The following is an 18,169-nucleotide window of genomic DNA, read 5'->3' on the forward strand; positions in this document are numbered from 1 at the left end:
CAGACTTATGGGTCACAGAAGAGATTCAGAGTAGGTGTGATTAATATCAGATGTGAAACAGAAGGCCCTGCCCTTGCAAGGGTCTGGTTGACCCTTTAAGAGGAAACCTGACCAGGAAGTGAAAATCTGCAGGAATGGGATGGGCAGAAGTTTGCTGATGAGACAAAGAGTCAGCCAGTCAAGGAATAAACCTGGGGACCTCTCCCAACCCAGGAGGGAAGAACCTGTCATGGGCTTAATCCACCTTCTTTGTTTTCTTGTTTGTGGGGAAACAAATGAATCGAGGTTGTGAAATAGTGGAAGCTCTGATAAATTACATGATGTGTTCTATGTAATTTCCAACAACCAGTTAATTTGCCAGGAACTTAAAAGCCTGAGCTATCTGAAACCAGAAATGAAGTATGAAATGGTCATCAGTTGTCTGGGCTTTTTGTTTCTTATAGGTTCAGTTTGTGACCTGCAGCTTAGTTTAATGACTATAGTAGATTAAAGGGCAGGATGTGCTGATGGAGAACCTGATTTGAGAGTTACCTAATTCTAACTCCACTGAGTCACTGCAGGAACACCCAAGTAATTGGCCCATGCCTTTGCCTCCATCTTCTCATCTATAAACTTGCAATGATAATGTTTGTTATTCCTGAAGTCACAGAAATAGCATGAAGATACACAAGAAAATAGAAAATAGAATATGGAACCTATAGGCCATTACCTCTTAGAAAGCTAGCAAATTGTGCATATGCGTTGGAAACCTGAAAGCATTAATGTGAGTAACTGGTGGTAGAAAAAGCTATAACCTTGAAGTTTTCCAAATTTCCAAATATAAAAAGAGCAGTGTTTACTAGCACTTAGGAAAGGCCCATTTAGTAGAAAGCTCAGTAGAATCCTCAAGGCAATTCTTACAGACAAAAACATTGCTTTCCAGCAAAACTTAATTTGGGGGACTTCAAATGAATGGAGAACTGCAGAAATTCTAGACCAAGTCTAGATACAACACTGCAGCCCAAGATTTATCCATAATTTGTCAAGGATCTGTGTTTTGGCTTGACAAATAAGTGTGTGGTGTGGGTCTTTCATGTGATGTAATGTGTCGGAGCAAAATTAAAATCAGCTCCTTTGAATTGCAAACACCATGGCTGTGGAAGAGCGGCTCACCGCCTACATGTTGATGTGGGTTCCAGTTATCATCATGTTACGTGTAGCATGTACTGACCTGAATATGATTACTCCCAACTCAGAAGTGTGTTAGAGGGTCACTTTCAAAACTAAGGTGTTAATGTTTCTTTTCACTTCTAGATGTGGAAAGTAAAAGTATTTGGTCAAAACTGGAAATGTGAAACAGCTAGTTACTTGTGTAGGGGTAGTTTAGTTACAGGTGTAATCATTCTCTCTAAAACTCTTTCCTTAAAAATCCAATTACACTCCCAACTATTACACTCACCCTGGTATCATTCCTGGAAAGGGGTGATTTGCATCTTGCTCAAACTCAGCTGAAGAAGTTTTAACTGAAGAAGTCTAACATTATACTATTTTCCATTTTAATTTATTACTAACATGTGGCATATTAAAATACTTCTTTTTATTTCACTTCCCTTTATTGCACTTCAGAGATGTTGTGTTTTTATAAATTGAAGGTTTGTGGCAACCCTGTAGTGTCAGATAATTTTTAGCATGTTGTAGCAATGAAGTATTTTTTAATTATATATATATATATATATATATATATATATATATATATATATAGTTTTTTCAAGATGTGATGCTATTGCACACTTAATGGACTACAGTATAGTGTAAAAGTAAACTTTTATTTGCACTGGGAAATCAAAAAATTTGTGACTTGCTTTATTACAATATTCACCTTATTGCAGTGGTCTGGAACTGAACCCACAATATCTCCAAGGTATGCCTACATTTAAAAATATAAAATAAGAAATTTACTACCTTAAAACTATATTTGACTGAAAATTGAGTTCCTTTCATAAGTAAGTACTGAGAATCTGACCTGAGAAATTGATTCTTCACCATATAATGATTTAGGTATGCCTTTAAGGGTATCCCTGAATTGGATATTCTCAAGAGCTCCCACTTTGTAGAGTTCATCATCACTAGTTTCCCAAGTGAAATTTATAGAAGGTAAGTAGAAAGAAACATTCTTATTGTGCATAATGAGAAATTAGATACAAAGAATATGAGTCTGAGAAACATGGCATTGGTAGAAATAAGTAAAACCAATCTACCCTCATTCTACTCATTAAGCCCTTTTATTTTGAAAACCATCACAGTTTTCATGCAACCGTCCATCAGCTTAAGTTTAAATGTTTGTATTTCCTTTATCAGATTCCTAACTTTGTTGGAAATGACAGAATTTAATCTTAGATTCTGTCCAATAATTGGCCTTTACCAATATCCAGAAGGAGTTTGATAAGAATATACAGTAGTTTATTCCTCAGAAAAAAATCATTTTAATAATTTAGGAACCGTGTTTTAGAAGTATTTTAAATATAGTTTATGTGGTAGTTTTCAAAGTTTTTTTTTTCCATTCCCAAACCCTTTGACCAAAGAAAGGCTTATGCGAAATCTTAAATAAAGAGAAGAGAAAAAGCAGACCTGTTCTGGTTGAGCCTGGGTTTGAACCTGAAGACCCCATCTAGTTTCTCCCTCTTTCCCCACTTTCTCTATTTCCTTAAATAAAATCCAAAGAAGCTTTATCCTGCACCATTGGAAAACCACTGTTCTGTATTAATACAAATGATTTGTGGGTTTTGATCATACAATATTTGTGCCTTAATCACCTACTGCTTGTATTACCCACCTAATTAGCGGTTGCCTATAAATCTCTACAAAAACTGTACACATATTCTGTTATATCAGATAACCATTTTCCTGACTGATCTATATGCTCAAGTTTCTAGAATCCATATGCGGTCAGTATCCTCTGATAATTTCTGATCATTGAGACCAACCAGAAGAATATCAAATTATCATTCTTTGCTCTATTTTGTTTTTCAGCAATGAGCTCATCGACAGGGAAGCTAACTGTCCAAGCATGTAAGTCTAGTTAGCTTATAAAAACAAGTTCAATTTCCATATCAGGGAGGATAATATCTTCAAATATTAGCTCATAATCTCCCACCCATGTCCCATATTTTCTTTGGGAGAGAACAACAATTAAGAGATGAAAATACTTTTTTCCCTAAGACCGACCTTTTTGTAATGTTCAAGAAAAACATTTTACGTGGTGGGAATTGGGGGGCAGTTTGAAGAAATTATATATTTCTGGTTTGCAATAAATGAACTTGCCTTGCTAATTTTTTGAATGCTATGAAATATGCTTTCTGCTGAGAAATAAAATGAGAAAGTGATAAATGGGAAAGAGATAGACTCCATAATTTGTGACTGACCTATAAATTTTACTTATTATACCCATCTTGATGGTTGACAGCAGCTCCACTCACTCACTCTATATCAGTGTGACCTAAATTTTGAAATATTTTATAATAGCAGTGATGAATTTTAGGAAAGTTGTTCATTCATTTTCATCTGTGTCTTGCAAACATACTATACATTTTATTCATTCATTCAATAAATAATTTTTTAACATCTACCAAGTGCCAGAAAGTGAATACAAGTGTCAACAAGACATGATTCCTCCTCTAAAGTTAGCAGTTTGAAGGTAGGGGAAGACATAAATAAATCAGGAAATGTTAAAACAGTGTGATAAACGCTATGACAGAGACAGAGCACAGTGCTATGAGAGTCAATCAGAGACAGCTAACCTGGTCTTGTGGGGTCAGACAGTGATCCTTGAGGAGAAAGGAAGGATGGAAAATCAAGTGACAAGTGGAATGAGTGTCTCAGGCAGGGGGAGCAGAATGTAAAAATGTCTTCAGAAAAGCAAGAACACGGTCATTTCTTGTCATTGAAAAATATCAGTGTGGCTGTAATATAGAATGGGGTGGGCATGGGAAAGGGGTGTGATTAATAACGATCAAGGACCAGAACCATGCTGAAACATTTCGACTTCATTTGGAGGGCAACGAGAAGTCACTGAAGGGTTTTACACACATCAGAAAGGTCACTCAGTTTTCAGTGTGGAGAACGGACTGCAAGAGCAAAGCTGGAGGCAGGTAGATGAACAGGGAAGTTATTGCAGTCCTTCAGATGAGAAAAATGGTAGTCTAAACTAGAGATGGCAGAGTGATGGGGATTTCTAAAATGACTGGCCACAGAAGGAGTGTAATCAGTACCAGTAAAGTGAATTTCCTTTTTGATACCTAATTTGTTGGAACAAGAATTGAACCTACCATGTTTTCTTTATGAGCACCATGCTTTAAACAGGCTTAATTCTTAGCAGGAACCCTAAGCATCAAACTAATCTCTGATCTGATGCACATAATAAAGTACATATTTATTCCTACCAATAGTGAATGTGATGTTTATGTGGAAACATAGAACCCTCCATCCCAAAGAGTAAGAGACTGGTCATGATACATTAACCTGTGCTCACTTTAGGAACTAGTCACTCAGAAAAATGTATGGGGGTGGGAGTTCCAAGGAATTAGCAATTACTTCTCTGACTAGTTCTTCTGGTGAGGACTTCATGTCAAAGTAACATGGTGGGAACATCTAAAACTGGGAAACAATAATCTTAGTAGGAGCTCCCAGAACATCTGGATAATTGACACTGCAGGTCCTCAGGACATACACTTTGTGATGTGTCAACACTTTACAACCTTACATAGCTTCAGTAGGCAATATATATCCACATCTATAAAGGGAGGGAGTAAGCAAAATATCAACTATCAGGAAATACAGAGGATGGATATTAATACTGTACATGTTTACATAATGACATGCAAATATTGCACTGCAGTACTCTACTAGTTTCTCTGTATCAGGGATTATAGAGATGTTTCTTACAACTTAATGATCTCATCTCTTTCAGGTTGTGGTAAACGAGTTGTTCCATTAATAATGAACAGAATAATGTCTGGAGAGATTGTGGTCAAGTCTGCCTGGCCTTGGCAAGCTTCCCTTCAGCATAATAACACACATCAATGCGGGGCCACCCTGATTAGTAATACGTGGCTTGTTACTGCAGCACACTGCTTTAAGAAGTAAGTGATTGACGTTAACTTACTACTACTGCTACTACTACTGCTTAAAAAAAAAACTCTGAGTTTTATCATCTTCTGAGTAATAATCAATGTCCCCAAATATTACTGAGGTAAAATGAGAAAAACTTCTTTCAGTTTCTTTTCTAAAATTGTGTTATACTTACACTTATTTGGAAAGTCAGTAGGGGTAGTAGTCATTATCCTAGTATCAGGTCCTTAAGGTTTTAAATAAAGAAACTGTGGCTGAACAGAGTGTGGAGAAAAGGGAACCCTCCTACACTGTTAGTGGGAATGTAAATTGGTGCAGCCACTATGGAAAACTGTATGGAGGTTCCTTAAAAAACTAAAAATAGAGCTACCATATGATCCAGCAATCCCACTCCTGTGCATATATCCAGAGAAAACTCTAATTCGAAAAGATACATGCACCCCAATGTTCATTGCAGCACTATTTACAGTACCCAAGACATGGAAACAACCTAAATGTCCATCGACAGGTGAATGGATAAAGAAGATGTGGTATATATGTACAATGGACTACTACTCAGCCATAAAAAAAGAATGAAATAATGTCACATGCAGCAACATGGATGGACCTAGACATTATCATACTAAGTGAAGTAAGTCAGACAGTGAAAGACAAGTATCATATTATATCACTAATATGTGGAATCTAAAAAAAAGATACAAATGAACTTATTTACAAAACAGAAATAGACTCACAGACATAGAAAACAAACTTATGGTTACCAAAGGGGAAAGGGAGGAGGGATAAACTAGGAATTTGGTATTAACAGATACACACTACTATATGTAAAATAGATAAACAACAAGAACCTATGTATAGCACAGGGAACTATACTCAATATCTTGTAATTAACTCTAATGGAAAAGAATCTGAAAAAGAATATATATATATAAATATATATATATATAAAATGAATCACTTTGCTGTATACCTGAAACATTATAAATCAACTATACTTCAATTTAAAAAAAAAAAAGAAAGAATTAGGTTGAGAAACAAGTATCTACATAGGCAGTATCTGTCTCCTTGCTTATCCCTCTTGGATGATGTTAGTTCAATTAATTAGTTAAGGAACATTAATCTCATTATTAATAATACATTTTGGTGGGAGATGGTATCCTATAAAGAACAGAGAGAGACAAACAGACATGTGATACTATGCATATAATTTAAACCATCTAGGCCCTATTTTCCTTAAGTATAAAACAAAGCCTTTATCAGAGGACCTTTCATTACTAGATGACCTTCCCAGTCCCTGTATGTGCCATGATCTACCAGCTGCTCAAGCCCATAAGCTAGAAGTCACCCACACTTGGTCATCTCTCATAGGACTTCTGACAGCTTTGCCTCATTCACTCTTGCCCTCTAACAATCTACTCTCTGGAAAGAACCAACGTGATTTTTTTTTAACATGAGACTACATTGTGCTTGGCTTAAAATCATCCAGTGAATTGCCATATCACTTGAATAAAATCTAAGCACTTTATTCATGACCTATAAGACACTCTAAAATCTGGTCCCTGCCTACCTCGCCGACCTCATCCCCCACCATAATTCCCTTGTGTCCTGAACTGCAGCCTGTCTGGTCTAAGCCCTTGAGATGTTTGCCTGAAAACTTGTCACCCCATCTTCTCACAGCTGACTCCTCATCAACCATGTCTCAACCCAAATGCCATGATCTCAAGAGACTTATCTAACTACCCCCTTGTACTCTATTCCATTGCCCTATTTTATTCATAGTCCTTATCACTGTGGGAAATTATTTATCTATTCATTAATTTGTTTTGCTCCTTTTCCTTCACTGAAATTAAATACACCCACCAGCAGGGACCTTTCTATCTTGTTTGCCACTTTATCCCCGGAACTTCATATAAGGTTCAACATGCAGATGTTTAACAAATATTTGCTGAAGAAATAAATGAATAATATTTTATGTGCTTTACAGTTCTAAAATTCAATAATTCTATACTGAATTTCAGCTCAAAGATGCCGTTTGTATATATTTTATCTTTCAAAACAGTAGCAAAAGACTATATGGTCAAAGAAAACTATCATTGCAATCAAGTGTTTTAGGGTGGAATTTTCTCCTTTATTAGCCTGCATGCAATTATTGTAATGCAGTTCATATATTCTGTTCATTTCTAACCTTTTCCAGTAAAGCAAATCCACATCAATGGACTGTTAGCTTTGGAACAACAATCAACCCTCCATTAATGAAAAGAAATATCAAAAGAATTATTGTCCATGAGAGGTATCACTCCCAAGCAAGAGAATACGACATTGCTGTTGTGCAATTATCACTCAGCGTCACCTTTACTGATGAGATCCGAAGAGTTTGTTTGCCAGAAGCCTCTGTGTCCTTCCAACCAAATTCAACTGTCTATGTCACAGGATTTGGAGCACTTTTTTATGGTGGTGGGTATCCCAAAATGAATCATGGAGCACTAAGCCCTATTTATGGCAGTGTGATTTAATGTCCATCAATATTATTCTGTCAGACTTTTCCACACAGTTTGGTTGGATTAGTTAGGGCTCTTGTTTTACAAGTGACAGACACTCAACTCAAATTAACTGAAGTAAAAAATAATAATAAAATGGCAAATTTGGCCCTTGTCATTTGGAAGTCAAGAGATGAGATGAGTCTGGCTTCAGATACAGTTGGATTCAGGAGTTTGTATGATGTCATAAGGCTCTGAATCTCGGAGTCTTTCCATTACTTGGTTCTGTTTTCCCCAGGTCACCTTCATATAGAGGGATTCTAGCTCCACATAGTGGTAAAGGTAGCCAACAGCAGCTCAGGGTGTACATCTTCACCTAGTCAATGCCAGGGAAGAGCATGTGCCTTCTCTTTGCCAGAACTACATTAATCCCTGAAAAGGTCTCTTTTGGCCCAGCTTGTGTCCAGGAGTACCAGATTGACTGGCTGACTCAAATACTCACTCCTACGCCTATAGCAAGAAAGGCAGGTGTGTGATTGGCAGCCTAGTCAGAATCACATGGAACAAGGGAAAGACAGCTCCAAAGGGAAAGCTTCAAGGAAGATAAAGGAAAAGAGGTTCCCTCAGCAACACTAAAATCTATCTCTATGTACCATTCTCTATGCAATGCCAGGTATATATTGGTTATGCTATGACCCTCATGCCCACCTCCACTCCAAGACTCTTTCACTTTGAGCCCCACCTCTGTCAGCCTCCTCTCCCTTTTTTCATCTCCTCTTCCCCTTAGTTTGCTCCATCACTTTTTCAGTTTCCTCAATCACCTCAAAAATGTTTTCTTTGCTCAGCTACAATCTTCAGTTGCAGCAAAATCTGCTTCAGAACTAAAGAGGCTAATTAGGTGTTATCAGGGATAAGAATACTGTATAGAGATGTCATCTCTCATAATAAAGCTTCCATTGACCTCTCTAAAATGATTTAACTTGATATACTAACTTAATCTCCTAAGAAATAAAAATAACTTCATGTTTTAATGTTTTAGGGGCATATTTGGTCAGACACACTCTGGATTCTAAAATCTGGGCCAGGGGCATACATGTAACAACAGCCAGAGGGTTTCTTTAACTCTGGGCTTGAGAGGTAAAAAAGGACTTTTTGAGAATGAAAAAATTCATTCACAGAGCTCTGTACAATTTATATACAATAAACTCTAAAGAATAAGCCTTTAGTTCTCATTCTCCACTAAGGAACCAGGAATACCTTTCACTAATGTGGCTGAGAATGGGCTTGATGGTCTCTAGATTTTCTCCAGATGTCCCATGTGGTTTCACTCCATATTATACAAGCTGAGATATGTATTGCTTTCTTTAAGGTCATATTACCAATCACAGAAATTATTATCCATAGCTTAATAATCCTAAGGTTGACTTAGTAGAGCTGTGAGCCTGACACCACTATGTCTTCACTCTCTCTGATGGATTTTCTCCTAAGATAGAGTTGCATTCTTTGCTTGATGGGAGGGGCATCTCAGATTCCCTTTGGCTTGATGGAAAGAATCACTTCTGGCCTGGAGTTTGAGGTTGGCATAGAAATATACCTGCCATAATAGTTTTTGAGTAGCAAAAGAATCTAACTTGTGTAGAACACTATAATGAGCAACAGAATACCTACTTTTTTTAAGCACCCATGGAACATTCGCCAAGACAGACTATATCTAGGTCCATAAAACAATCTTCGACAAACTTAAAAGAATGGGACTCACACATAGTATGCTCTCTGATGATAATGGAATCAAACTAGATACGAGTAACAGATAACAGGAAAATCTCTAAATGCTTAAAAATTAAGCAATACACTTCTAAATAATTCATAGGTCAAAGAGAAAACCTTGAAGAAAACTGTAAGTATACATAGAATAAAATGAAAATGAAAAAGTATCAATACATGCCGGATGCATCTAAAACAGTTAAGAGAGAGGGAAACATAGCAAATGCATACATTAGAAAACAAGAAAGGTCTCAAATCAATAACATAAGTTCTCATTTCAAGAAATTAGAAAAGAAGAGCAAAATAAACCTAAAATAAACAGGAAGAAGGAAATAATAAAGGTAAGAGTGAAAATGAATTCAATCAAAAGCAAAAAATAGAGAAAATTAATGAAATAAAAAGCTGATTCTTTGAAAAAAATCAACACTTTCTGAGAAATGTCATTAAGCATTCCCACAATAGTTGAGAAACAGTTCACGGATGTATAGGACTTATAGGCTATACTTTTTGTTTGTTTGTTTCCTATGGGTTTTTTTTAATTTAATTAATTTTTATTGGTGTATAGTTGATTTACAATGTTGTGTTAGACTATACTTTTTATAACTTTTTGCCAACTAGTTTTATGAAAAATTTACGAATTTACACTGTCACCTACAATATGCATTTCATCTTACCCTTCCCGGCACTGGACATGAATTATTTTTAATCGATAATGTAGTAGGCAAAAAAAATTACACCAATTATATTCAAAGAACAGAATAATTTGAGCATTTTTTAAACATTTTAGCGAACACACCTGTCCAGAAATAAATCCTGAATTGGCATTCTACAGAAATTAGTGTCTATATTAGTTTTCTACTGCTGTGTAACAAATTACCACAAACTTAACAACTTAAAAGAGCACACATTTATTATCTCACAGTTTCCATGGGTCAGAAGTTCAGACATAGCTTAGTTGGGTTCTATTTTCAGGGTCTCACAAAACAGCAATCAAAGTGCTGGCTGGGGTTGTGGTCTCATCTACAGCTCTGAGTTCTCTTCCAAGCTGGTTGTTGATGGAACTCAGTTTCTTGCAGCTGCAGAGCTCATGGCATCTTGCTTCTCCAACACCATTAGGGAAAACTCTCTGAACTTAGGGAAGGCCTAAGCCCTTTTTAAAAGGGTTCACAGGATTAGGTCAGGCCCACCTTGGAAAATCTCCCATTTTATGAACTCACTGTCAGACTGACTACATTTTAATTAATCTGCAAAATTCCCTCTCCTGTGCCACAGAACATAACCTAATCATGAGGATGACATCCATAATATTCACATATCCCACCCATACCTCAGAGAAAGGAGATCACATAGGAATCTTGGGGATCATAGTAGAATTCTGTCTACTACACGGTCAGTTTCCCAATCAGCGTATGGTTGATATAAAGAAACCCTGAATGCTTGTGATATTATTGTTTTCCATCATAAATAGTTGTCTTCTGCATTAATACTGGTTTCTATAACTCAGGATCTAGTTTATGATCTGGAGTCCCAAAATTGTAAGAGGTAATGAAATCATTGCCTTTAAATGTCATTATGTATGTGAAAGTTCTTCATAAAATGTAAAGGATAAAATAAATGTATATAGTTATTTTATCAAGCCAGGGGAGCAAACTAGGCCTGCAAAGTTTCTGGGAACAATCTGGAATCTACAAATACAAACTTTATTTTTTTTAAAATGCCTTCCTAAATACATTAACTGATTGTTTTTTAAGTAAAGGTACAAAGGTTTTCCAGAAAAAGAAACAAAATGTTTTTCTTGCTAGTATAGGTATTTATAAAAATGAGATAAGGACGATTATCATTTACATATGACAGATATTAAACAGAATTTTTTTCTTTAGGAACTGCTTACATTAACCTCATTCTGTATCAACAATTTTAGTATAAAAAAAAATCAGGAAAAGGTCCACACTTCATTCTAGCTAAGGATGTTTATTGTAAACACTAAAATTACTTTGTTTTTCCTTAAGGGGAATCCCAAAATGATCTTCGAGAAACCAGACTGAAAATCATAAGTGATGATGTGTGCAAGCAGCCACATATGTATGGCAGAGATATAAAATTTGGAATGTTTTGTGCTGGCTATCTGGAAGGAATTTATGATGCCTGTGGGGTAGGTGGAGAGAGATTATTTTGATATCATGAACTCAAAAAATTTATCTGGCTCAAAATGCTCTTTATTTTAGTAAAATACAGAGATCTTGTCCGTTCAAAAATTTATAAATGCAAATCTCAAACACAAACATATTTTTAAATGTTTTATTAAGCAAAACAAAATAAGCAAAGAGTTTCTTTGATGCTATCAAACAACTAATAAAATTAAATTTTCTTAATACCAGAAATCCACAGGTTCATAAAGCAGAGTCCCTTTCCTTAAAGAGCTCACATTTAGAAAGGAAACAATCATCAACAATGAACTACGGTGTAATGTTATAAATTATATAATGGAGAACAAAATTTTTTATTAAAGTATAGTTGATTTACAATATTGTGTTAGTTTCAAGTGTGGAGAACAAACACTTTTAGCTTGAAGGAACATTTTTGGAACAAGTATTAGAGAGATGATACTTCAATGAGGCCAGAAGGATAAAGAGCACTTACCCTATAGAATAAGAGGAGACTATTATAGAAAAGAGAAAAAGCATAGCTAAAATTCTGAAGGTGTGAAATTATAATTCATATTTAAGGCAACTCCAAGTAATATGTTGGGTCTCAGCCTAAGGAGGATGAGAGGTGAGAAGCTGTTAATGCTGAGAAGGTGGATTAGGCAATGGTGTGAATATCTAGTCCCCTTTCCAGTGGCCTACTGTGTTGTCCAGCGTCTATCCTGCATGTATATTTTTGGACAAAGGAGTAAAGTGTGTTTTTTCCTGGAGGCACTTGCTTTATAATGTGAGATTCTTGAAAACTCCAAGGAGGTGATTCCACATGCTAAAATGATGGGAATTGTATTGTTATCAGGTGGCAGAAAGCCCTGCCCAGAGTCCCACAAATGACACAACATAGACAACCTCTGTCAGAAAAATAGCAGGGAGTTTTGCAGCATACACGCTGGGCAAGAGCAGAATCTAGCCCTGGTTGCTGAGAATGTGGAGGAGGTATCTAGAATTCAGGGAATCCAAAGAGAGGTTCATGCCATGACAGGCAAGTGGGAGTTGGTGAGAGGAACACACTGAAAATGGGAATCTAGATGAACAGTGAGATCAGTGATAAGCCTCTGGAAAGATTGGTGGTCATGAAGAGCTTTCACTGGACTGGGAAGCAGAGGTAAGATTCCTGCCCCATGACTGTTCAGTGCATAATAAGGCAAAGCTCTAGTCATAGAAAAATTGGAGAAGTTATCGAGGAAGTGACTCAGGCACAGGGGTCTAAGCAGGAATACAGGGATTGCTACTGGGGTACATCAGGAGGTGCTTCGTCTGTCTGATAAAACAGAAGCCCAGGCACTTTACTTGGAGTCAGAAAAAACTAACATCAGATTGACTTTCTGTGTTGTGTACTTGAAATTTGCTAAGAGTAGACCTTAAGCGTTCTTACTACACACATACACCCCCACACACACACAAAGTATTGTGAGGTGATGGATGTGTTAATTAACCTGATTGTGGTAATCATTTCACAAAGTATATATGTCAAATTATCACGATGTACATTTTAAATATATATAAGCTTATCTGTGAATTATACATCTATAAAGTTAAAAAAATAAAATGTGGAAATTGAACTTTAAGGCTTTTATAACTTTCGAAACCCATGTTTCAACTAATTATCCTAGAATTGGTAATCTATACATATACTGTCTAATAATAAAATATGTGGTTCATCAAAATATCTTAAGTAATAAGCTTTACATTTAGCTAATTTTCTTTCTCTTTTTTCTTTTTTTATTTTCAGGGTGATTCTGGGGGACCTTTAGTTGGAAAGGATCTTAAAGATACCTGGTATCTCATTGGAATTGTGAGCTGGGGAGATAACTGTGGGCAAAAGAACAAACCTGGAGTCTACACAAAAGTGGCTTATTACCGAAACTGGATTACTTCAAGAACGGGCCTCTAATTCACTATACAAGTTAAACATTGAGAGCTGTATGCAGGTCATACATGTATGAGAATCCATATATTGTACTACATTGTTGTAGTACAATGAAGTGAGATTAAATGATATGATTTATTTCAGAATCACTTTAATCAATCAAAATCCCATAGCCAATTTGTAAAGGATTTAAATTGATAAGGTAGTGGGTCAGTTTAGCCTGGCTTGAAAAATACAGCAGAGATACTGTGCTCTTTAAATCAGCAAGCTAGAGTATAAAAGAGGAGCAATGCAAATTTTTTAGGATAATCTGTAAGATTTTTAGAGTGTCTTTTTCCCTTAAGTGAGAAACTTTTTGAAATCTCAGAGTTTAGGAAACCCTTATATAATTTTCTATCATTTCTCCAGAGGTCACAAATACATTTTCTAGTTCTTACAGGTTTTCCAAAGAAATTTTCTGTACTTTCTATTTATAAATCCATTGGAGGGATCCTAATTTTTAAAAAAGTTATACCTAGGAAACAAAGTATGGTGATAAATCAAGCCAGAGATCTTATAACTTTTGTCTGCTACAAAATCTCCCTAATTTTTCAGTGATTCTTTAACATACATACACAGACACACACACACACAAACACACACACACACACGCACAGAGAATATCCCTACCTTCAGATATACCCAGAAAAAGCCTGCTTAATGAATATATACAGTAATTAGCTAATCAAAGATGTATTTTTGTTACAAAAATTTGGGGGAAGGTGATAGTAACTTCATGAGCAGTCCGAAAATAATGGCACAAAAATTGGATATTTTATAGATGCGTTTACATGTTTGGACCACCAGGAGGCAGCTTTGTACATTACTGTTGTAAGCTTAAATGCCTAGAAAAAAATGAGAATTTGTTAATATGTTGAAGAATTAATGAGCATTATCCTTCCACACAGAAAGAAAAAGTTTATTCCTTTGTATTGCTGCAGCCAATTACCTCCTAAGGCTTGCAGCAATAGCCTGACTATTGCAACCACGAAACAACAGTTTTTGTTTTAGTTTAATAAATATAAATTTTGAGGACCAACCATACAGAACACATGAACAAAGTGATTAAATGAACCCCCTAAGTGTCTCATGAAGACATTGGGTGAGTCAGGCTCATGTATTCCATGATACAATTAAATGAAGATTTTGTGGAAACTGTTACTCTGTGTGACAATGCTGACTAAACATCAGGGTTATAGGTGGGGCGTCGTTTACGCATGCAGTCCAAATGTAAACCAAACTGTTAGAAAATTGAGTTATTTTATAACAGTCTCCCCCATGTGCTATTGATAAGGCATAAAAATAATCCTAAAAGCAACGAAGACCCAACGCAGCCAAAAATAAATAAATTAAATAAATAAAAATTTTTTAAAAATCCTAAAATAATCTAAAAGAGATTTAAAATTTATTCACCATAAAAATTGATCCATAACTTAGACTCACAGAATTTTAAAGCTTAGGAGAGACTACACGTCATGTGGGCCAGTACACTTAGAGTTCAGCGAACTGAAGCCAGGAAAAGTAAATAACTTTGTGAAGCTGTAGGTAATTTGTATCCCCAGGGGGCCTAGAACCCAGATACAAATTTCACAGGCCCTTTTCTTACAAAGTATCTTTATGACTGTCTATATTTATTGAATCATCAGCTGTATAAAAATTTCAGTGAGTTCTATTGAATCTGTTTTAAAGTAAGAAACTCAAGAATTTTAAACGGTGTGATTCACTTAGGGGGCTGGCTGCCAATTCTCTGAACTCACTTCAAGATAAAGCTGCTTTTTCTTATATAAAAATACACATAGGCATATAAATTATTCAATATTATGGTGGCAAGATATAATTCTGATTTCTAGTGTTAAGGTTCAAGAAATGATCTTAGAGTTATAACTTTATATTTCTAAACTGTTTTGTGAAGCACTTAATCCTGGGTCACATGTAAACAAATACTGATATATCATTTAAAATCTAATAATAAAGTTGGTGATCAGAGCATTCTACAAATAATATCATTGAATCTGTGTTAGGCCAATAGCATGAATCTTTCTTTCAACTTCTGTTAAAAATTACATTTCTTTTAAAAACTAGTTTGGGTCACTCTGAAGCAGAATTTCTCAACTTTGGCACTTTTGACCTTCTGGTCTTGATAGTTCTTTGTTTTAAGTGGCTACTCCATGCATTGTAGAATTTTAGCAGCAACCCTGACCTCTGCCTTCTAGATGCCTGAAATACACTCCTTCCCGCCAAATTATGATAACGAAAAATGTCTCCAGACATTGGCAAATGTCTCCTAAGGGGTGAACTTGTTCCCTTTTGAGATCTACTGTTCCAAAGACATTTGATTATTTTCAGAAATGCCAGCGATATCTCAAAATTATGACACTGAGCATTCAAAAACTATAGTCTCCTGGTCAAACTGTATGTTCACTATCATATTCCTAAAAGAAACAGCAGAATAAGTGACTGATGCTCTAGTCAGTGGCTGTTTCAAATACAGAGTGATCTTCCCACACACAATGTGCCTAGCGTTTCTCTCATACTCCTGCCTACAGTATATTCATAGAAAACCATCAGCCACTGCTATGAAGATAGGTTTTCTATGAATATACCCTCTAGTAGAGTTTCTCTATCTTGACCACAATCCACAGCAAGAAATATATTTTACATCACAGCTCCATAAATATGTAACAAAATACTATGTATGAAAAAATGAAACAGAAGTTTCATAAAACAATACCTACCTTATTAAATACAATAAAATCTAATATTTCTATTCTATTTCATTTTTTTAAATGCTTGCCCCACCAACTAAATTGATTTCACAATCTAACAAGTCAGTTTGTGCAGATTGTGAATCTGCAGTTCCTATAACACATTCTGGAATGATCATTCACTATTATTAACACCATATTGTTATTATCTCACCTCTTCCCACTGCGTTCCCCACCTTCAACATCTCTCTACTCCATTTAGAAAATTGTAGCTAGATTATAATGCTATTGAATAATGCTATTCTCACGCACTCAAATCTTCACTGATTTCCCCTTTGCCTGACAAATAGAGTCTAAATCCACTTCACCATAGCTTGTAAGGTCCTTTACAATCTGCCAACAACCAATAAAATTTTTGTTTCACTTGTACTCAGTGCTCTTATAACACTGAATGTTACTCTTTATTTCCTGAACACATATATAGTGGGGCATGCAATGTTCTCTTCACTCTACAAGATCTAGCTCAAATATCACCTCTACTGAGAATACCTTTATTATCCCAGACAAAATTACTCTTTTTGAATGTTTTTGTTCTTCTAGAGCATTTCTCGTACTTTACTCTGTATTACAGCTTATATGTAAATTTATTATCTCTGCAAACATTTTAAGTTCCATTAAAGACTGCTTTGCTCATTTTTGTATTCCCTACAGTATTTAGGACAATATGCTGTATATATTGTGTTTAGTGAAAGAATAAATTAATAGAGGTTAATTATGATTTCTATGAAGGAAAGACACCTCAGTTCTCAGTTGTTAACTGCTTCCCCCAGGTCACCTTCTTTTACACTGCTTTCCAATCTGTGCTGGTCCTGCTTTGCATATTCTTGAACGTTTCTAAAGGTCTCCTGCTCTCTGCCTACACCCGAAGCAATCAAAATACAGTAAGGCAAGTCTCTGACATTTCAGGACCCCCTCTAAATCAAAAACTTTTCCCTATATCCCTTAAATGAGCACATTCCAAACCCATAGGGATATTTGGAAATAAGGCCAAAAAGCAAATCTCTCATTTCCTTTTTTTGTTTTTATTTGATCTACAAGGACAGTCCTTTCCTCCTTTTTCTTTCATGGACGTCACAAAAGAGGTCTGGGTACTTCCAAAAAGCCTTGTTAGATATCCATGGTTATATTTTTCTGATCAAAGCCCTTCTTTGTTGAATTTGCCCAATGGGAAAAAATGGAGATAAAACTAAAACTCATATACAATATCTATTTTTGAAAGCTCACAGAAATAAAAGGATTAGAATTTCATGAAAAACATGACATTTGGTTCAGTGATTTTAATTATCCATAAGCCTGTCCTTTCATATCCATTAGTAATCAAGATTTAACTGATTAACCTTTTAAAACTGATTTTGTTGTTTTCCAAGTTCAGGAGACTCCTCCTACACCTGAAGTCACTAAATTAAATAAAGGGAAAAAAATCCCAAATGTCGCACTGAAATCTAAATACATACTAATGAAAATGATCAGGGGCTCATGGGCTAAAAGAGGAGAGACAGTAAGAGTGTCAAGACTGCTTGTATAAGTACATGCCTGGGACATCTAAGCTTGAATAAAGATGCTACATTTTAGGCTCAGTAACTTATCCATGAACTGTGGTATTTTGAGCTAAAGTTGGAATTTCTGAGGTCCTGATTTAGGGAGAAGCCAAATCGAAAGACATCTTATAGATTTTTAATCTGAAGATTAAAGCCAGTGGGGAGAGGAATCTAAATACAAATCCACTTAGACAGAAACAAGGAAAGTCTGAAAGAGAATAAGTTCAAAGGAAAGTTTGGAAATTCAAAACCTAATTATTAGACCAACTAATGGAAAAATGAAGCTGATTTTACTAGAGTAACAATATTATTTGCAAAAATAATGATGGATGAGTTAAAGAGACTATCTCAGGTTTATCCATTGAAAAACCCAAAGGTGCTTGCTACATTTCTAAGGTTGGTGCTACAA

General features: G+C 35.6%; 1 protein-coding gene across 1 annotated transcript in view; it reads left to right on the forward strand.

The window, feature by feature from the left end:
- The window catches only part of TMPRSS11A (transmembrane serine protease 11A), a 30,979-nt gene extending 17,537 nt beyond the window's left edge, over positions 1 to 13,442 (forward strand). The window contains exons 5-8 of the mRNA XM_059924070.1: positions 4,946 to 5,117; positions 7,301 to 7,560; positions 11,357 to 11,499; positions 13,281 to 13,442. Of these exons, the coding sequence (XP_059780053.1) occupies positions 4,946 to 5,117; positions 7,301 to 7,560; positions 11,357 to 11,499; positions 13,281 to 13,442 (737 nt within the window). The remainder of the gene's footprint in view (positions 1 to 4,945; positions 5,118 to 7,300; positions 7,561 to 11,356; positions 11,500 to 13,280) is intronic.
- Positions 13,443 to 18,169: the final 4,727 nt, after the last annotated feature.

This window comes from Balaenoptera ricei, chromosome 5 (genome assembly GCF_028023285.1).
Source record: "Balaenoptera ricei isolate mBalRic1 chromosome 5, mBalRic1.hap2, whole genome shotgun sequence".
Lineage (NCBI taxonomy): Eukaryota > Metazoa > Chordata > Mammalia > Artiodactyla > Balaenopteridae > Balaenoptera > Balaenoptera ricei.